Here is a 19653-nt window from a genome sequence, read left to right as displayed (position 1 = left end):
CAGGTGAACAGGCTGCAGAGGCTAAAAGTTGCACACTTCCACTGCTTAAAAGGAAAATAAAAGAAACTGCTAAACAGTTAAAGAGCCTCAATTATCAGTTATCGGATTATTGTGGTTGTGTAAACGTGCTCATTGTTGCTTCCAACACTCGAACAACCTTACATGAACTTCTGAATTGACCATAGGTTGTAGTGAGGCAAATTTATGTCACACATTGTTGGATGTGCTGAAAGACTTCAGCTCTTAAGGGCTTATGGGTTTTTCTACGCACAACTATTAGGATTTCTGAGACCCAGATACTTTTAGGGCATGAGAAGAAAATAATCCTAACAGACACATTATCACATACAAGTTCCTCCCACTTTAGAAGACACTGAAGTGCAAAACTGCCTTTTCATTACAAATAGTATGGTAAGGTATCTAGTCAGTAAGAGTACAAAAGTATTATCAGTTAAATAGTACTCATTATGTAGAAAAGCATGTGAGGCATGGATACAGGCAGGGACTTCCACCAACTTCTGAGGAAAAAAACTGTCTCTACTGCTCAATGTTCAACTATGTTCACCACCACAGTAGCTCCTTGTGTCTGTCGGCTGTTCAGTACTGGACAGGTGGTCCAGTCTGTGGGCAGGAAAACCAAAACAATTAAGAGCTGTGGGTCCATCACTACGAGTCATGACATTTTGACATGACACAAACATTTCATCAAAAGTAATATGTCAGAGATTTATACAATTCTAAGAGCCTAATAAATTATTCGGTTTTTGAATTTTCCAATTGTGTAATTTTATTTGATTGTGATCCAACACTTTTAGAGCTTATTGGATAATGTCAAGACAGGTTCCAGGGCTAATTGGGTGGCCTGGCCCCATAGTTACACACAAAACTAAAATGTGATAAAATCACGACCACTCATATAGTTGGACAAGATCTTATTCATTGAAAGCAATTAAGATTAGTATTGACAGTGTTGGACACTTTCCTGATATATGTTTTCAAATTCTGAATGATGAGTGGACACTTCTTTCCTTTCCTTTAAAGCAGTGAGTACACGATGTCTGTTAAAACAACATAACGATCAGAATGTCCTTGAAGTGTTTGTTTTAAAGGAATTGAATAAACAACCATGGTTTGTAAATTCAGCAGGTTAGTTTGTTTACATGAACAAATATATACAAAATATATACATATTTACATCACCAAATCAGTTGACATCATTATAGGGATATGTTAAAATAATCATAATGATGATTTAAAAAGTCATAAAAAAAAACTTTTTTGTTTGTTTTTTGATTTTACACTGTTGCATGCAACTAAATTAAATGAATTATTTTCCTAAATTCAGATTTACTTGCAGATGACACTCTTTTCATCACAGCGACTCATATTTCTCAACTTCATTCCTTGGTTCTGTGGTTTTCTATAAACGATGTGGACTCACCAAAAAGCAAAAAGTACACGTGCCATGAATTCAGTTTTACATTAAAAGAAAACTTCCTGTTTCCACAGACTAATTTCACTTCCGACTGATAGTACTTCACCTCAGAGTGTCACTCAGGTAATAGCAGGAAGTTATGATGTGGAATATTTTAAATATTATAACACAGGCTATTACATTGTTTCATTAGGCAGGTTTTGAAAATGATAAGGCTAAATCATAATGCTATATAACACATGGCAACAACAACGCCAGTGATGGAGATCAACACATCCACGTGCTTTGGTGTGACGTGACCACTTCTTCTAAAGGAAGGGAACCTAACAATTCAAAGCATCGACACTTCAATCAGGACGGAAAAGTGATGTGGTCGTATTATTTGGTGTGTGTCTGCTGTTGATGAGTCATTCTTCGGTCTTAAAGGAAAGGAAAACCCGAGAACTTGACACATCAGGAGCAGTTTTGGGGTTCAGTATCTTGCCCAAACACACTTCGACATGCAGACTATGGGAATCGAACCAGCGACCTTCCGATAACAAGACTCTGACAGTTTTATTAAAAGACCAGAGGTATTACATATAAGTAGAAAACATTTGACCAATAATGATCAGAACCACATATTAGAAAAATAGTAAGTACGAAATACAATAAAAAACCCATCTCAAGACATTTCATTCGGTTGCAAATATGCTTTTTGATTCAATCTTGGATTTGTACCATCGATTATGATTACTGGATCAGTTAGTTACCAAAGAGCCCGGCCCTGTCCACTGCGCTCCAGGGCAGGGAATGTGATGAAGGCACAGCACTCAATGGGGAAATATTGATTTAACATTTGTGTTAGCTGATATTTTTACAATTGAAAGGTGTTTATGGAATTATAATTACACTTCACTATAAGCGCAAATACAGAAGTGCAGGAATGTGAGTAACACTGCTGGTTTGAATGTTTATGAAAACAGGCTCACAAAACTTTTCTCGAGCGTTTTCAAAAACCTCGTACTTGTAATAGGCTCGTATAATAGTGTAATAATTATTCCATAAACTTTAATTAGCTTTAATTAGTATACACAGTAACAAGACAGTGTGAATAAAATTAACACTGAACTTCAGTGAACATGATTTATCCACACAAGTGGCACAGTCCTATACATGGTTAGCCCACCACTTTGGTCCAGACTTCCTATAGCGCCACCAGATGGGCAAAATCTGTGGCTTTTAATGACATCTGCTGGATGGATGGACATCAAATTTGGTCGAGACACAAAGACACAAACTTAGTCATTTACTTCCTGTACTGGAGACTTTGGTCTGGGAAAAAGAAGAGGAAATAAATATGACATTAAAACAAACGGGTGCAGTCAGTTGTGTGAAACATTTTGTTTGCACAAGAAGAACTTAGAAAATCAGTATTAATGATAAAAAAATTGATGTGATGTACCTAATTATTTTTTTCGATGTTAGCCTGGCTGAAAAAAAGCAAAACACATGTTAGATAAAAAAAGTTTGCAAAACATTTATGTAAATTAGGCATGCAAAACTAGCACTAACCTGTGATCACTAGTGCAACAACTGTTAATAATAATAACATCAATACAAATACAGAACAGTAATGGTTTCTTGAAGCAGATCCACAGACAACGTCGCTGCTCGTGCTTCCTTCGAGTTTTACTTGAGTGTCTGGACAGCTGTTGGAAAAGAGAAATAAAGACAGTTCCTTTTGTGTTTCAAAGGCAAACTGGATTAGAGATGTCAGCACACATAAAAGTGAGAAATGACTCACTCACACACAATTACTTATGCTTTGTGACATTTGGTTTATCCAAAATTAGACTAAAATGACACTGTTCCAAGCAGAAATAAAGTGGCCATTTTGTACAAACAAACTGTCAAACAATGTCTTACTTGGTCCAGGCGGTGCAGTTCACACCATCCTTGGAAAAATAGCCTGGCTTACAGGGTTCACACGCTGTGTCAGTTCTGCTGGTACCTTTAAAAAAAGACAGAAGTGAGATTAATACACACTCACCCAACATCCAGTGAACATCTATCATTTATCAGACTCAAATGGAAGATGCCTTAAAGGGGAGGCTCGGCTGGTAACACAAGTGCAGATAGGTATATTGTGAGACACCATAAGCATAGGCATTATCTCCAATGTACTATGACCTTAATACCCTTATTAATGTGTACCATAACACCAGAAAGTGGGGGGACAAAGAGTCTCATTGCCCCCCTATTCCAGCGCCAGTGATGTGAATGTGTATGTTCCTGAATATGATCAAATAGTAGTGCCTGCATGTAACTATCAGGTTGGTTTAACTTTTATTTTTCTTACCAGGTTCTTTTATCCTCTGACCAGGGTCACAGCGCGTATGTTTCTCTGCCAAACTACATCCTGCATCATCTGCCCAACTAGTGCAGAAATACCCAGATAAAACACCACAATGTGTGTCTCTTTTTGCTGTGCAATTCTTTTGGGCAAACAGACCGTGACCTAAGAGCAAACAGAAACAGTCAATATATTATTGTTGAATATATATTTGTTTTACATTTCATTCCATCTTAAATAACATTTGAAATAATTAAATGTGAACTTATTTGACTGCAGGCAAGCAAAAACTGAATTAAATCTGGCCCACAATGATGCAGCAGGAGCTCTTATTGGCTGAACTGTTGTTCAACACATAGCAGCTGGCCAATAAGAGCTCCTGTTGCACAATATATGAATTGAAAAAAATACTAGATGCTGTAGCAAATGGAATAACAAACAGTCACAATTGTTATGAAAATCAATTATTTATTTCTGAGGGGCAATCGAGGCTCTATACAAACAACCCATTTCCCATATGGGGTCACTTTTCAGCAAACAAGTCAAGTGCAACTCAATATTTTCATTAGTAGAACCTGTGTGACAGAACTTCTGTAGGAAAGATTAAAACAATGTATTAAAACAATTTTTAACGAACACCAACTGGGTGTGAAGACAGTTGCCTTTGCACAAATCCCAGCCTATGAACATATTTTCTGTAGATTATTGTGTCAGCATATAGCCAGATCTTGATTTTTTTTCATCATGAGAAAAATAATTAATACCACAGTGAGAAAAGCCGCAGTGCCAGACCAATCCAAAACTGACATGCTTGTTAGAGGTAACAGTTTCATCTGTCACAGGTCCTAAAATACCTCATCCAAATTGTTTCCTTTTTTATGGAGGCCGATGCCCTGCACCTGAGGGCAGGTGGGAGAGGTGACCCATTACCAGATCATCATAACTGAAAAAGGATTTTTAGTGTATTCAGTGTGTTTTTTTTAAATTACTCACCTCAAACATGTAGTCTTATTAAGACTATTACCTGTGTATTTGTGAGTGCATGCAAATGTGAGTGAACTTTTACTAATAAAATTGTGCATTTTATTTTACATGTAAAACTGTGTGAATGGATGGCAGAAATGTAAACTCAATCCAGACATACCTCGGTCACAGGATGTGCAGAGGAAACATTTACTCAGCCCGTTGGGAAGGTTCATGTAAGTCCCATTGTCACAGGGGCTGCAGCCTGTGCCTGACTGTAATGTACAGTCTTTTCGAACAACTGTGCCTGTTCAAGACAGAAACATGCCGTCAACATCACATAATCACCAAGAAATAGATGGGAAATAATCTACGAGACCAGTGCCTACAAACAGTAACTATAAAACTAATCTGTGATTGTATTTGGTCCAACTTTAGGATGTTTTTCAGCAGGAATGAACCGTCATATCATTTCCACTCATATCAATAGTAATTTCATCACTGCAGTACCAGCTTGAACAGAAAATGCCAGAATGTGTTCTTTTGTTTTCCACTATTTATTTAAAACTCATCCATCCACCTACGATTCTGGATTCAATTTGACCTGCAAAAATCAGCCTGTGTGTTCTCTTGCTTAAATCGGGGTTCTGTTTGGATAAACCAAACTTGAACTACCGATCGTAACATTATACACAATTAGTATTTGTTCTGTAAACATTGCTCTGTTTATTTGGTTAGCGAGAATTATACAAAAAAAAAAAAAGGTCAAAGTCAACCCAGCTGTCACCGGGTGGAACCACCTAATGTATCCATCCACTGACATCCTGCTAACTGCAATATTAGTGTCAAGATATTCTTCAGTATCAAGATTCACAACGTACAATGTATTCCTATTCATAATATGCCATATTATATTTACCTCTGCTGATGACTTAAAACCACAAAACTGAATCAATCTGATTGAATTGCTTTTACCTCATTAGAATTTTCTCATCTGCATTTACAGCTTGTATAACAACACAGATAACTAAGAAGGTTCTTAACTCTCTGTTGTTGAGGTCAAAATTTTAAGATCCCATCCTCTATTGTGACGCACACATTAAAAACATTACCCAAATGTCCTTTTTTCCCTGAATACCACCTCCAGACTTCACCTCTGACTTTCCTATCTGTTGCTGAGACTCTAATCCAAGCCTTTATCACATCTACTCGATTACTGCAGTGATGACTTTTTGGCTTACCTACTCAGGGGTTAAAAAGAATAAAATACGTCCAGAATTAAGCTGCAAGAGTTCTCTGCCATATTGGTCCAGGGAGCACATCACACCTATCCTCAACACTGCACTGGCTCCCAGTTAAATTCTGCATCGTGTTGGAAGTACTTTTCCTTGTTACGAAATCACTGAATTGCTTGGCACCTCCCTATCTGTCCAGTCTTTTACATCCCTACACCCCTCCTCGCTCACTGCGTTGCTCTGATGCCTATCTAATCCCACCCCAGACTCTGCCCTGTGGGTGACAGGGCCCTCAGCGTGCCTGGACACACCCCTATGAATGCTCTCTGTCAGGGTTTGCTCTAGTGAACGTCTGTCGCTTCTTACAAGTCAACACTGAATACTCACCTGTTTAGATTGGCTTTTCCTAACGCTTAATATTGTGTGTATTATGATTGAGTTCTCATCTGTTATGTATACCCGTATCTGTATCTTTATTACTATTGGCTTCTTATGTAGTAACTGTTTTAACTGGCTTTGTGAGGTGTCCTTAGATGACGTGGGACACTTATAAATTAATTGTATTATTATTATTGTATAATAGTTGCATGAACCTCAATGAAATTCATTATTTCCCTATAAGTAAATATACTTGGAAGGAATATTACAATGTAAGTGAGAGATGACACTTTCACTCTCTTCAGCTTTTGAAAAGAATGTAGGATATAAATGATGTGTACACACCAATAAATATGCAAACACCAGTTCCACACATACACAGGTATTGAGACTGTAATGTACTCATGCTCTCTATCAGTGATAATTAGCACTTTAAGAAATTCTGGCAATGACAAAATGCAAAAACATTGTTTTTATATATAATATCGAGCTATTGTAACTTCTTGAAATTAAACAGGAAGACACTCTTTTTCATTATTAAAATTTAATGGCGCATTTAACTTATATATGAAATAAATACATATAAAAATGTGTGTTCAACCTGGTTACATGGTTTAGTCTCAAAGTCTAAATATAACATTGGTGCCATTCCTATCGAACGACAGACACAGGATGTTTTTCTGAAATGGCGCTTGTGAAATAGGGCGTAGCAACATGGAGGCCGTAGTTTCTAGTAGCTTAGCTGACTTCGGACATTTATACCTTCATGACACTTTGGACAGCATTGTCCATCCCGTGTTGTGTATTCCTTTGGTCGACAGCAAAGCGTTGGTATCGTGAGGGCAGCGACGTAACCTATAAAAAAAACAGTGTATATCCGAGTTAGCTCTCCTGTTTAAGCTAGGCTAACGTTAGCATATGTTTGTCTACTGCGTGGTAACTTGACGTGAACAGTGGGCGTTACTTACCGAGGACAACAAACGTCGAAAGCATTATAACACGGGCTATTACATTGTTTCATTAGGTAAGTTTTGAAAACGATGAGGCGAAATCATAATGCCAACAACCCTGGTAGAGCACATCCGCATGCTTTGGTGTCACGTGACCACTTCCCTTACAGGAAGGACAGAAATGTGACTCAGTGTCGTTCCTATTATTCGGTGTGTTTCTGCCGTTGATGATTCAGTCCTTGGTCATGAAGGAAGGGAAAACCCGAGAACTTGAAGAATGAAGCCACAGAGCAACCACTCAATCTCAATTTTCATCTTTTTTTTAGCACATTTTCTGTGCCATCTAAATGAACAAACTCTTCATTTTCATGACTAAATAAAGTGAATAGACTGACCTTACAGTGATAGTTCAGGTCTTTTGATGTGGAGGTTGTATGAGGCAGATATGAGGCAGCACCGACAGGGAACAACAGCATTGTACACCTAAAGTGCCCAAAATGTTCAAAATATAGCAAACACTGAAACGAATATTTTTTTAGGTGGCTAAAATACATCTTGCTGTCGCTGCTGTTCAGCAGTACAATGCCCTGTTTCCCTGTCAGTGTTACACACTGCGTCTCCACACAGGGAGAGCTGACAGTCATCTACTGCAGGTAACACTGATGAGGATAAGTACCTCATACAACCCCACATCAAAACACCCCAACTATCACTCTAAGCTTTATTCAGTTATTGAAAAAATGAGTTTGTATTATTACCTCATTAATATTATAAGTATGGAAAGTCTGAGTTCTCCAAAATTACATAGTGCCCCTTTAAGCATGTTTAGTTGAAATATAGGCTATCAGGCATGAAGGACTGGCTGAGTGTCTGAGGTGAGTCCTGAGCACATTTACTGTAGGTTTGATATTCTCATCTCTTAGGTAAACAATCAGACCAGAAATGGTGCCAGTCTTGTAAAAACTGTCCAATAATTGTATATCCGACATTGACATTTTGACCAACTCCACTGAAAACAATACAAAGAAAATATTTCATATTTATAATAAATTATTTCCTTAATCAACACATTTTGGAATGCAAAAAAACCCCCACAAACCTGTGTGGAACATTGCACAGGTAAACAGGTACATAACAGGTGATAGTATTGTGATTGGGTGTGAAAGGATCATCTTCAAAAGGCTCCGTCATTCATAAGAAAGGACGAGAGACAGAGATTTGTCCCATCATGTTGAAGTTCATGACACAGCATCTGTCCTCTGTTCCAGTGACTTGTTCTTATTTATGACAGATCCATTTCAGTTTCAGTCTGTCTGGTGTTCAGATTCAACCTTGAGCTCTGTGTGATCTTAATGAAGATCAGTATATACACTACTTACAGTCTTTAACTTGCTCAAGTTGTATTTCCAGGACTTAGAGGAAGAATAATCTTCATCTGTCATCACACAAAGTAAAACATGGTGAAACGAGTACTCTGCTTTGAGACATCCCAAGGGAGCTGCAGCAGTCTGTGTACCAGCTCCAACAGCAGATCTTAGCCAGAAGCTTGGTCAATGCAAACTTCACACTGTTGTCAGTCCTGACAGCAGATAGATAGTTACACAGTGCAGGTTCAGCTGGGACTAATTTAATTTCTGTCCTCTCCTGTCCCTGCATCCTTCATCTGCACATTTATGTAACTGTCTCATCCTGTGGAGAAAAATATATTTAGTTTAAACAGACACGTTGTAGCCTACATTTATAAAGTCATCATATAATGTAGCTCAGTCACACCTCAGTGCTCAGTCAATGAACACTTCAATGCACTGCTGTCTCACCTGCTGGTGTTGATGTCAGCAATCATGTAATCTCCCTGTTTCTCCCATTCCTTTTTTAAAAAAATACTGCTTGATTAGTGACATTATTTCATTATTTAGAAGACAAATCATTCCTACTTACTACTGTTCAGTGCAAACAGTGAAATAGACTTAGTGATAACAGTTAAGAGGGTATAAAACATTCCAGTTTTCCATTCTCTGTAGTTCTTTTTCTTTTTTCTTCTTTTTTTTCTGTAATAAAACATTAACAAAACACCATAATTAACAACATTGTAACATTTACAATTATTATTTTCTTGAAGACTTTTATTATTCATCAAAAACATGTAAGTTTTATTGTCTAAATTCAAATCACAGCTGCGTGTGAACATATTTTTTTCTTTCTGAGACAGTAGACCACAAATACAGTTACTGCTACAACTAAAAAAGTCACTACACTGCCGATCACAACTGCTGTCACAGCTGATGTTTGTTCTCCACATTCAGCATCAGTTGAAACAGTTCCTGGTTTTATCAACTGAAGATTTAATGGTCCACATCTGGAATGAAAGAGGGACATTTTGAAGGACACTATGAATTTACTGCAGTTGTAAGTTGTAAGGTGTCTGCTGTGAAGCTTCACTTACTGTGTGTGTGGTAGACAGGATGTAAATGTTCCATCTGAATATTGTCCTTCACTGCAGTCAGAGCACTCAGTGTCTCTTTGAGCTGTTCCTGTACAAATACAAATGATATCTGTTGAAACTAGTTGAGTATAAATACTATGAAAGGATCAAAGTGTTAAATGACATCAGTACATTTCAACAGACCTGTCTGATTTCCTCTCAGTGGATTTAAACAACTATTTGATTGTTGAGATTTTGGAAGCAGACACTCTAAAATATTTATTTTGTCTTGTCTTTACACGTTTTTATCCCTGACTTTCCTGCAGAGGTTGATTTGATTGTTGAGATTTTTGAAGCAGACACTTTGTTCTTCCACAAGATTGTATGTTTCAGAGAGAAAAAGTCACTGGACACATTGAAAACACACCGTGCCAAGAGCATAGTGGACCACACCTGGGTACTAGCTGTCAAAACTAAACAAAACTTAAACTGTCATCACAAACAGAGTAAGATTCACTTACATTTATTAATCAGAGTTTAATAAAAAAAACACTCAAAATCAGCGGGGAAGGTGTCTAGAAACATCTGTTGATGATTTGCAGCTCTCTCTCTCATTAACTGTTGCATCACTTGCAGGTTGTTTCTCTCCTGTCATTGGACTGCAACAACGGGGGGAAAGGAAATTAGGGCCGCAAGTTCTATTTACAACAGCAAAGCAATCCGAACTTAGTGACATGTCTATGGTTATAGTACTGTGAACAGCACCACACTGACACACGTACCACCTAATTTAGTCGTGCACATTTCATCATTTCACAGCACAAACAGCTGCTTGTGACAACAATCATATGCCAAATGATTTAGTCACTAAAAAGCATTAAACCACATGCCAACATAGCTCAAGTGACATGCACAAAACTCACACACTTTAGGTATCAGTGCATCATCTGAAAGAAGAGGCCATTTCTGAGTACTTTAATGGGAAATAAAATAATGACAGAATAGATAACAAAACATTTTTAAAAATCTATTATCAGATTTGATTTTGTAGTGGCAAAGACGTGCAACTATGACCTGTGGCCATGCTAAGTACAGGTGTGAATGCACACAAGCAAAAAAAGAAAAGAAATGCTCAAAACTGCAGGAATTCATTTGCTTGACAACTTTGATTTGCACCCAGCAGCTAGCTTGTTCAAACCATGAAAAGCTGAGATAGTGGCGCACTGGGCAGGCCCAGGCTTACACAGTACGGATCAGATTCCTGCTCAATCATGATTGGTCTTTGGTTCAGAAGCTGTTACTGTGGTGATATGCATGGCGAAAATGCAGCTGAACTTGGTTAAACTGATTTCCTGGCTACAAAAAGACTCTTCAGGAGGGCACCTTAAAGAGACTTGTGGTACTATGAAGATTTTCAGATGGTGGGTGAATAGAGGTGCTGCAGCAATGTACGCTATCAGAAAAAACAGGTGTTTTTCGAACATTGAACCATGTAAACCTATTAAAGTAGACCTTACTAATAACATTTTGAACCTGAAAATGAGCTTAATATGTCTCGTATAAAGTCAGCACAAGAAAACCAACCGTTGTGACGGATGTATTGTCCTGGTTTACAGCCTGTGTGTTTCTGTGCTGCCATACAGCCGTTCTCTGCAGGGTCCAGACAGAAGAATCCCTCCAGTGGTTCACAAACTGTGTCTGATGATGGAGTACATGACGTCTTTATTTTCACACCAGAACCTGCAACACACATAGAGGTTACTTGTGGAGAGTGTTGGAGCTATCTGTGTGTTGTTAGTTTTGGTTATTGTTTCTGCTAATAACAAGTAGTATTTTTTGTTTGATTATTCTAGATGTTTGCTTTGTTTAGATTAGAGTTTGATAGCATTTTCTTTTGTCTAATTATTTCCTTCTTTAGCATGTTTAGTTGTCTAGTTAGTATTTTGTTTTGTTTTTGTTATATTTAGGAATTTGGGTAACACTATATGAGATTATACAGGCAGAAGGATAGGTGTAGGACCATGATGCAACTGTGTCTGCCTATGGTTTTTTTTACTAGAGCAAGAGGGGCATGCAGGATCCCTTTGCTCTTTGTTTGCTTGCTTGTTTCTTGGACAGTGATTAATGAAAACCAAAAGAACATTGAATGGACATTGAACTTCTTTTGCCTGCGTACATTACATTCCCCATGGTGCAGCAGTGGCTCTTTGATTTTTATTTTGAAGTTTGATTTAAAGTTTGATTTAGATTATTTGACAAATGGCCACAACAGAGAGCTTTTCTATTCTGTTGAATATACTAGGGAGACACATGTGTCTGTACTTAAAGTGGAATTTGTCAATTGTGGTTTGTAAAAACAACATTCAAAGTCGACTCAATGACACCAGAAGTGCACGCTTGTAGTTGCCAGAATACAGCCTCATTTTCTTTCCCTTGTCTGGGGCCGGGTTGTAGTGGCAGAGACGTCCCTCTCTCCAGCAACGCTTTCCAGCTCCTGCTGGGGATCCCAAGGTGGAGCCAAAGGCCAGATGAAAAATGTAATCCTCCAGTCAGTTCAGGGTATCCTCTCAGTTGGTCGTGCCCGGAAAACCTCTAAAGAGAGGCGCCCAGGAGCATCCAGATCAGCTGCCAGAACCCCCTAACTGGCTCCTTTCAAGGCAAAGTAGCAGCATCTTTACACTGAGCTCCCTCTGGAAGTCCAAGCTCCACCCACTATCTGTAAGGCTGAGCTCTGCCACCCTATATAGGAACCCATTTCGGTCACTTGTATCTGCTATATGCATAAATAACTTGTCTGGTATGGACACATACATACCACCCAGTAGAATTTGGATTTAATTGTGGCAGGAAAAAGGACAGGTGGAGGTTGACTTTTTACCATTGGAGTTTGGAGTTCCTGAAAACTCACACTTTAATCCATCAAATGAGTAAAGTCAGGAAATCTCAAGGTTAGAAATTATTTTTATATTAATGTTGTCCTTTAAACTTTGTTTTCATCAAAGAATCCTCAATTTTCAGCAATTACAGTCGTGCAGACGTTTGGCATTCGAGCTGTCTATATGTTGAGGTATGAGATCTTCAGTTTCTTGGCAATGTCTCACATGGAATTGCCTTCATTTCTCAGAACGAGAATAGACTCAATTACTGCCTTAAATCTAGGCTTGGTCATTTTCTACTAACAGTTAGGAAATATTAATAGGAATCTACCTGCACCACAGTTTGTACAGAGAAAACACTGTTTTAATCCTGTCGGCTGATTCATGTAGGTCCCCTCAGTGCAGGGCAGACAGGAAGTACTTCTGTACTCAGTGCAGTCTGTTTTAACTCGGTTGCCTGTTGAAAAGAAAAACAACAGTTTATTTTCATGACATATAATGTCACGTCAAGATATAATCTTGAGAGTAAAGTGCATGTTTTAAGCAAGACAAAGTCACTACAGTGTCATTCTAATTTCTAAAAATCTTTAAAAAATATATGAAATTCAGCTTGTTCTTGTACTGTTGGAATAAAACTCCAGTGAGATGCTGGCCCGTCACTGATACATTTCACTTGGGAACAGCTGCACACAAGTGGTTCATTCACGTAAGCATTGTTGGCACCTGACAGTATAACAAAAGACTCCATATGTAACCACCAAAGTGAAACATCTCTTCAATATTCAATTGAATCTTACCAACAGGACACATAGGACAGCATTCAGTCCCTGTCTGATACTCTGACCGATGACATGTAAGGGTCTGTCCTCTGGAGAGATTCATCACAAGTATCTGTGAAGAAGAACGGACGATCAAAGTAGAAGAACAAGAGTTACAGCATGAAACCACATGTGAGTCAATGAGGTCACATTCATGTCATTTGACAGCAGGGTTATGAGGGTTACTTTAAACATGTATTCTGATACAGTTACTGATTACCTGTTAAACAATGTAATCAGTAATGTAAGTATCACAATATTAAAGTAATGTAACTTGATTACTTGATTTACTTTTGGATTACCTCAGTACCAAACATATACATATAAAGACTGAAGAAAAGAAATATCAATAAGATGACTTTTATATTTAATCTTCATAACGAGTGTGTTTTCTGTAAAAATACACACTTGTGTATTTGGCTTCACTTCAGACCACAGTGATGTTGTGTGAGACTGGAGAAGTGTTGTCATGATGTGTGTGCATGTTCATGGTTACAGACCAGTATATCATTCTTTATTTTAAAATTGCAATCATGTTACTAATCCCCCCCTTACCTGAGTGTATCAGTAATGTTATTACTGTTATTTTTTTCTGTAACCTTTATGGAATAAAGTTACTGGTTTTTTGTATCCTGGTTATGTAATCCTTTTACATGTACTCCATTACTCCCAAGCCTGTTAGACAGTCGCTGGAGTCTTAAGAGTAAGGTCACTGTGTGGCCTGGCACATGTTAAATCTCAGCAACATTCCTGTGACGTGGCCTGTGTCTGTTAAGGTGGAGGTACACCAGTGTTTACCATATATGGTATATATTTTCCCATACATCAAAGTACTGTTTAATGTTCTAATTCTTCATTTCTAAACTGCTTGGAAATGTGTGTTCACAGTTACTGGTCACTGCTAGCTATTTTCCCCCACCCACCCCCATCATCCTACCACTGGAAACAAACGTTCCACCTAGTTCACACCTTCACACCAGTAGCCTGCTAGATATAAAAACAGCTCCATCTTGACTTTTGCCCCACCTACTCTCTTCTTATTCAGAAGTTAAAGGCAGGGCAGCTGTTTTCATACAGTAGAACTGATGAAGCCTCTCTGATGAACACAAAGCACTTCTCCATTTTCTTTTCTTGACACTAAAATATTTGTAGATGTGTGTGAGGGACAGAGAATAGAAAAAAGGTGTACAAAAGGAAGGAAACATTGGCGAGGAGGAGCAAATAAAAGCTTTGTGTAATAACAAATTACTTTACCAGTAATAATGACGGAAATAGTGCAGGTTTTCTTTTCATTTTGTACAGCTGGATCACAGTTTTTATTGGCTGAAGATTTCATCTCACTGAGTTTTATGATGAAGTGAGATATAAAACCCATAACCAGGACACCATCTGAAAACTTAAAGAAAACAGAATCCATGCAGAGATTAAACTAACTGCTGAGCAAACAGTTTATTTTGAGCTTTCTGCAGTGACCAGACATCTTAAATGTCATGTAAATAAAAAAACCTGGCTAAGGTGCATTTTGTAAGATCTGGACAAAATTTTAGCTTAAAACATTCAAAAAATGACACAAACACAAAGATGCAGAAGGCTTTAGAAAAAAAATGTCAAAACACTACACCGTACATACTGTACATATCTGATTCTGATCACATCACTGTTCACACTGTATATATCTGATTCTGATCACATCACTGTTCACACTGTATATATCTGATTCTGATCTGAACACATCACTGTTCACACTGTATATATCTGATTCTGATCACATCACTGTTCACACTGTATATATCTGATTCTGATCACATCACTGTTCACACTGTATATATCTGATTCTGAACACATCACTGTTCACACTGTATATATCTGATTCTGAACACATCACTGTTCACACTGTATATATCTGATTCTGATCACATCACTGTTCACACTGTATATATCTGATTCTGAACACATCACTGTTCACACTGTATATATCTGATTCTGATCACATCACTGTTCACACTGTATATATCTGATTCTGATCACATCACTGTTCACACTGTATATATCTGATTCTGATCACATCACTGTTCACACTGTATATATCTGATTCTGATCTGAACACATCACTGTTCACACTGTATATATCTGATTCTGAACACATCACTGTTCACACTGTATATATCTGATTCTGATCACATCACTGTTCACACTGTATATATCTGATTCTGATCACATCACTGTTCACACTGTATATATCTGATTCTGAACACATCACTGTTCACACTGTATATATCTGATTCTGAACACATCACTGTTCACACTGTATATATCTGATTCTGATCACATCACTGTTCACACTGTATATATCTGATTCTGAACACATCACTGTTCACACTGTATATATCTGATTCTGATCACATCACTGTTCACACTGTATATATCTGATTCTGATCACATCACTGTTCACACTGTATATATCTGATTCTGATCACATCACTGTTCACACTGTATATATCTGATTCTGATCTGAACACATCACTGTTCACACTGTATATATCTGATTCTGAACACATCACTGTTCACACTGTATATTTCTGATCTGAACACATCACTGTTCACACTGTATATATCTGATTCTGATCACATCACTGTTCACACTGTACAATAAACACATGTTCTGATAAAAACAATGTGTCTGGATCAGCTGACATCTTTGACCATCATCCCATGACATATACTCTATACTGTGAACTTTTGCACATCTCATGATGAAGAGGTTTGCACAAACATGTAGAGCTTTGCGAGTCTAATACATACATACGTGTTAAAACTTTTGTTATAGTATTTCCTTGTATTTGTATTCTATATGTATGTTCTTGACTGTTGTAGTTTTTAGCTTCATTTATTATGCACCAAACACCAAGGCAAACTCCTTCCAAACCGATATCTTGTTTTTGCACTCATTTGTATTTATCACCAATTTCTTGTTCATTTGTAATAAATATCATGAAACATGAAGATTTTTTTGTGTTCACAGTAACTGAAATGAAACATTCCAACCTGCCTGAAAGAGTTTAGTGCTAGCTTTACTCAGATGTGGGTTACAGTGGTGGTTCAGTATGCCTGCTTACACAGACCTGTGCTTGTTACACCAACAGAATGAGCTGTTCTCGGGTTTTAGCATCAGTGTGCACCTCCAAAAGTTTTATTTAGCACTTACTGTGTAACAAAAGGATGCAACAATGACACTGAGGAATGGTGAATATATGGGTAACTAAATACATACTTAGTAGTGATTATTTTGGTCTTTACAATTTTAACAACTTGCAACAATGAATTTGTACAGAAATAAATGAAATATATCAAATGAATAACAAAAAGTGTTTGAACTAAACATTGAGCAGGTGAAATACTGCCCCCATTCATCTGGAGCACTGTGCACACAGTTTAGCAATCTGTTCCCTCAGTTTAGTAAACTGTGCGCACAGTTTTGCAATCTGTTCCCTCAGTTTAGTAATCTGTTCCCTCAGTTTATTAAACTGTTCCCTCAGTTTAGTAAACTGTGCGCACAGTTTAGCAATCTGTTCCCTCAGTTTAGTAATCTGTTCCCTCAGTTTAGTAAACTGTGCGCACAGTTTAGCAATCTGTTCCCTCAGTTTATTAAACTGTGCGCAGTTTAGCAATCTGTTCCCTCAATTTAGTAAACCGTGCGCACAGTTTAGCAATCTGTTCCCTCAGTTTAGTAGAGGGCTTTTTTTTTTTTCTCGACTGACACCAGGGGGGCTCTGTACAACTGCCTCTCTGAAAACAAGAAAACACGAGCTCCTGTGGCCTACAGTACAGCATGTTTCAACATGTCACTGATGAACCAGTGGCTGTTGCATCAGGCCATTCTGCTAGCAGAGCTACAACACAACCACAGGTAGCTGCGTACTGCCTCCCAAGAAGTAGGAAAAAAACACATCGACCATTTCTGTTGTTTGTAGTGGCAACAAAAGGAACAGAGATATAAACTGACATTCTTACAATAAGGGACTACCTGTTTGAAATAATAATTAAATAACAGATTACTTGAATTGCAAAACTCAACTCTTTACCACAAAAAAGTAATCGGAGTACTCCAATGTGTTACTTTGTAACGTATCATTACTTTGAAACATATTAACCTCGACACTGTTCTTCACTGGACTTTGACTTTTTAACTATTAGTCAGTGAATGAGGATTCGGAGCCACCATGTGACTACTATCTAACAGTGCTGGGTTACTTTTAGAAGTAACTCATTACGTTACAAGATTACTGCCATTAAAAAGTAACTTGTTAAGTGACTGCGTTCTCTACTGAGAAAAGTAATGTGTTAGAGTACTTTAGAGTTACAAAAAGTACAGTAAAACTCTTTTGTGACTCACGCTTGTGGGTTATATTGTCCAGACGGCGTGTAGCCAGCTGTACATGTACCTTTGAACACTACTGTCATTGTGTAGCCTTCTTTACAGCCCACAGTCAGTAACTCCCAGCCTGATAATAGGAATGACAGATGCAATATAACATTTACAGCTCTGAGTTTGTATCAATCTGACAGTGACCTGTGCAGAGGCATACAGTACTAGGCCCAGCTGTGACAGTGAAAACAACACAACACGGGCTCTGATAGCCTGTTACATGATGTTTAAAAATAAAACTAATGAACCCGCAAACTATGAGTGCTGACATAGAAATGATAGAAGCACAAATATAATGAAAGTTGCCTTCGCTTTTCTTTTTCAAAACACACACAAGTTATTAGTGTTAACGCATTACAAAAGCAACATGTTAAAGTAATACATTTCTTTTAGCAGTAATAGAGTAATTTAACGCGCTACTAATGATACTTCAGTAACATATTATCAGTTATGTCACGTAACGTGTTGCAATCCATGTTACTGACTGAAGTGAAGTGTTTGTTGTTTTTTAAAGAATCCATCCACACCAACACGACCATATTAATATAGGCTCTGAGTGTTTAATACAGCCGAGCAGATCAGTTCTTTGTTAACTGTCATGTCATTATAGAAGGTACAGGTCTGTTGTCTTTCATATGACTGAGCCTACAATTCAAAATCTTTATTCCTATCATCTCATAATATATCAGACTGTGATCCTTAGTCTGCCTGCTGATCACTGAGTCCAAGGACATTCCTTTATTTAGAAAGATCTCGGCTATCTCAGTGTTCTATAGAGGGTATCTGGGCTTTTTGTTGAAAGTAACTAGTGAGTAGTGAAATAAGTCAGTACATTACTTTAAAATGAAGGTAACCAGTAATATGTAATATATTTCATTTTGAAAGTAACTTGCCCAACACTGCACTGCAAACTATATAAATGCATTTAGGCTTTTCAAACACAGACTCACTCAGCCAATGTCCTGCTCTCTACTTTACTCTGTTTCAAAGTAGTGATTGTGACGCAGGAGAAGAGAGAAGTCTCCTCAGACAGCTGGTTCCTCTGGGGAGTAAGGACAAGACTTCCAAGGCTAAGAAGTCTCTCCATAATGGATTACTTGAATTACAGAACTAATGCGTTACGTTACTCGTTACAAGAAAAAACGGATTACTTTTTAACAAGTTACCCCCAACACTGCTATCTAATTATATTCGCCTGCATTTATTCTTTCCTTTCCTTTTATATTATATTATGTTATTATTATATTACCAGAAACAGTCAGAGGTAAACCGCATGCCAACAGTATCTCAGCTCTGTCTTGTATATTGACCTGACCTCGATGTTCTAACCGTCACACGGGGTCAAACTTCATTGTTCGTCTTCATTTCTAACCTCCTGTACCTTCATGGAGCCAGACAGACGTCACAGTCACACAGAAAGAGCAGCTCCGATCAGCAGCAACACTTATAATAAACTATATACATGTAATACACGAGCCATAACGACACACACTTCAACAGTGTGACAATGTGTTAGCATCTTTAAAGAAAAGAAATAAGATACAGAACATACCGTATGGTGAACAAGACTGCGCACTTTGTGTCCGTGAAGAGAAGGAGGACGTTTTAACCTTTCAAAATAAAAGTCTGTGGTGGAGCCTGAATTGCACTGATGAGGCTGTAAAACTCTAACGTGACCTGTCACATCATTTAATCTGTAGCAGTGTCGGATAAGTTAAAATAGATAAATAAGAAATTAAACAAAGATCCTCAAAATCCTCCACATTGTGCTGCTGGCGAGGCAACAAATCATCTTTGTCAGAGCTCAGATCCTTC

At 37.8% G+C, this 19653-nt stretch overlaps 2 protein-coding genes across 3 annotated transcripts; both read right to left on the bottom strand.

The window, feature by feature from the left end:
- Positions 1 to 1975: 1975 nt before the first annotated feature.
- On the bottom strand, positions 1976 to 9434 carry LOC141000147 (tumor necrosis factor receptor superfamily member 5-like). The gene is made up of 9 exons (XM_073470778.1): positions 9114 to 9434; positions 7315 to 8985; positions 7109 to 7201; positions 4915 to 5040; positions 3777 to 3935; positions 3344 to 3428; positions 2990 to 3126; positions 2880 to 2907; positions 1976 to 2749 (listed from the first exon to the last, which is right to left on the bottom strand). The coding sequence occupies exons 2-9, from the start codon at positions 7337 to 7339 to the stop codon at positions 2716 to 2718; spliced, it is 687 nt and encodes a 228-aa protein (XP_073326879.1). The 5' UTR covers positions 7340 to 8985; positions 9114 to 9434; the 3' UTR covers positions 1976 to 2715.
- Positions 9435 to 9735: 301 nt separating this feature from the next.
- Positions 9736 to 19653, bottom strand: LOC141000148 (tumor necrosis factor receptor superfamily member 14-like). Of its 2 annotated transcripts, none has more exons than XM_073470780.1 (6): positions 19391 to 19653; positions 14667 to 14808; positions 13392 to 13485; positions 12926 to 13051; positions 11303 to 11458; positions 9736 to 9827 (listed from the first exon to the last, which is right to left on the bottom strand). In XM_073470780.1, the coding sequence occupies exons 2-6, from the start codon at positions 14703 to 14705 to the stop codon at positions 9736 to 9738; spliced, it is 507 nt and encodes a 168-aa protein (XP_073326881.1). In that variant the 5' UTR covers positions 14706 to 14808; positions 19391 to 19653. The 2 variants fall into 2 exon arrangements, with proteins under 2 accessions (XP_073326881.1, XP_073326880.1); XM_073470779.1 differs by lacking the exon at positions 9736 to 9827 and adding an exon at positions 10021 to 10377 and having other exon boundaries at positions 19391 to 19651.

The sequence above is a fragment of the Pagrus major genome, chromosome 7 (assembly GCF_040436345.1).
Source record: "Pagrus major chromosome 7, Pma_NU_1.0".
Classification (NCBI taxonomy): domain Eukaryota; kingdom Metazoa; phylum Chordata; class Actinopteri; order Spariformes; family Sparidae; genus Pagrus; species Pagrus major.
Note: the sequence above shows the minus strand (reverse complement) of the source record. Positions and strands in the feature narration are given on the sequence as shown.

Bases quoted from the DNA above. Each gene is read 5' to 3' on its own strand.
- LOC141000147 (XM_073470778.1), bottom strand. From the start codon at position 7,339: ATGCTTTCGACGTTTGTTGTCCTCG. The intron at 3,429-3,776 runs GTAAGAAAAATA...CTTTTTTTAAAG, and splicing joins TCAGAGGATAAAAGAACCTG to GTACCAGCAGAACTGACACA. The intron at 2,908-2,989 runs GTTAGTGCTAGT...GCTTTTTTTCAG, and splicing joins TGTTGCACTAGTGATCACAG to CCAGGCTAACATCGAAAAAA.
- LOC141000148 (XM_073470780.1), bottom strand. From the start codon at position 14,705: ATGAAAAGAAAACCTGCACTATTTCCGTCATTATTACTG. The intron at 11,459-12,925 runs GTAGATTCCTAT...TGTGTGTTGCAG, and splicing joins CTGTACAAACTGTGGTGCAG to GTTCTGGTGTGAAAATAAAG. The intron at 9,828-11,302 runs GTTGGTTTTCTT...GTATTTGTACAG, and splicing joins ACAATACATCCGTCACAACG to GAACAGCTCAAAGAGACACT.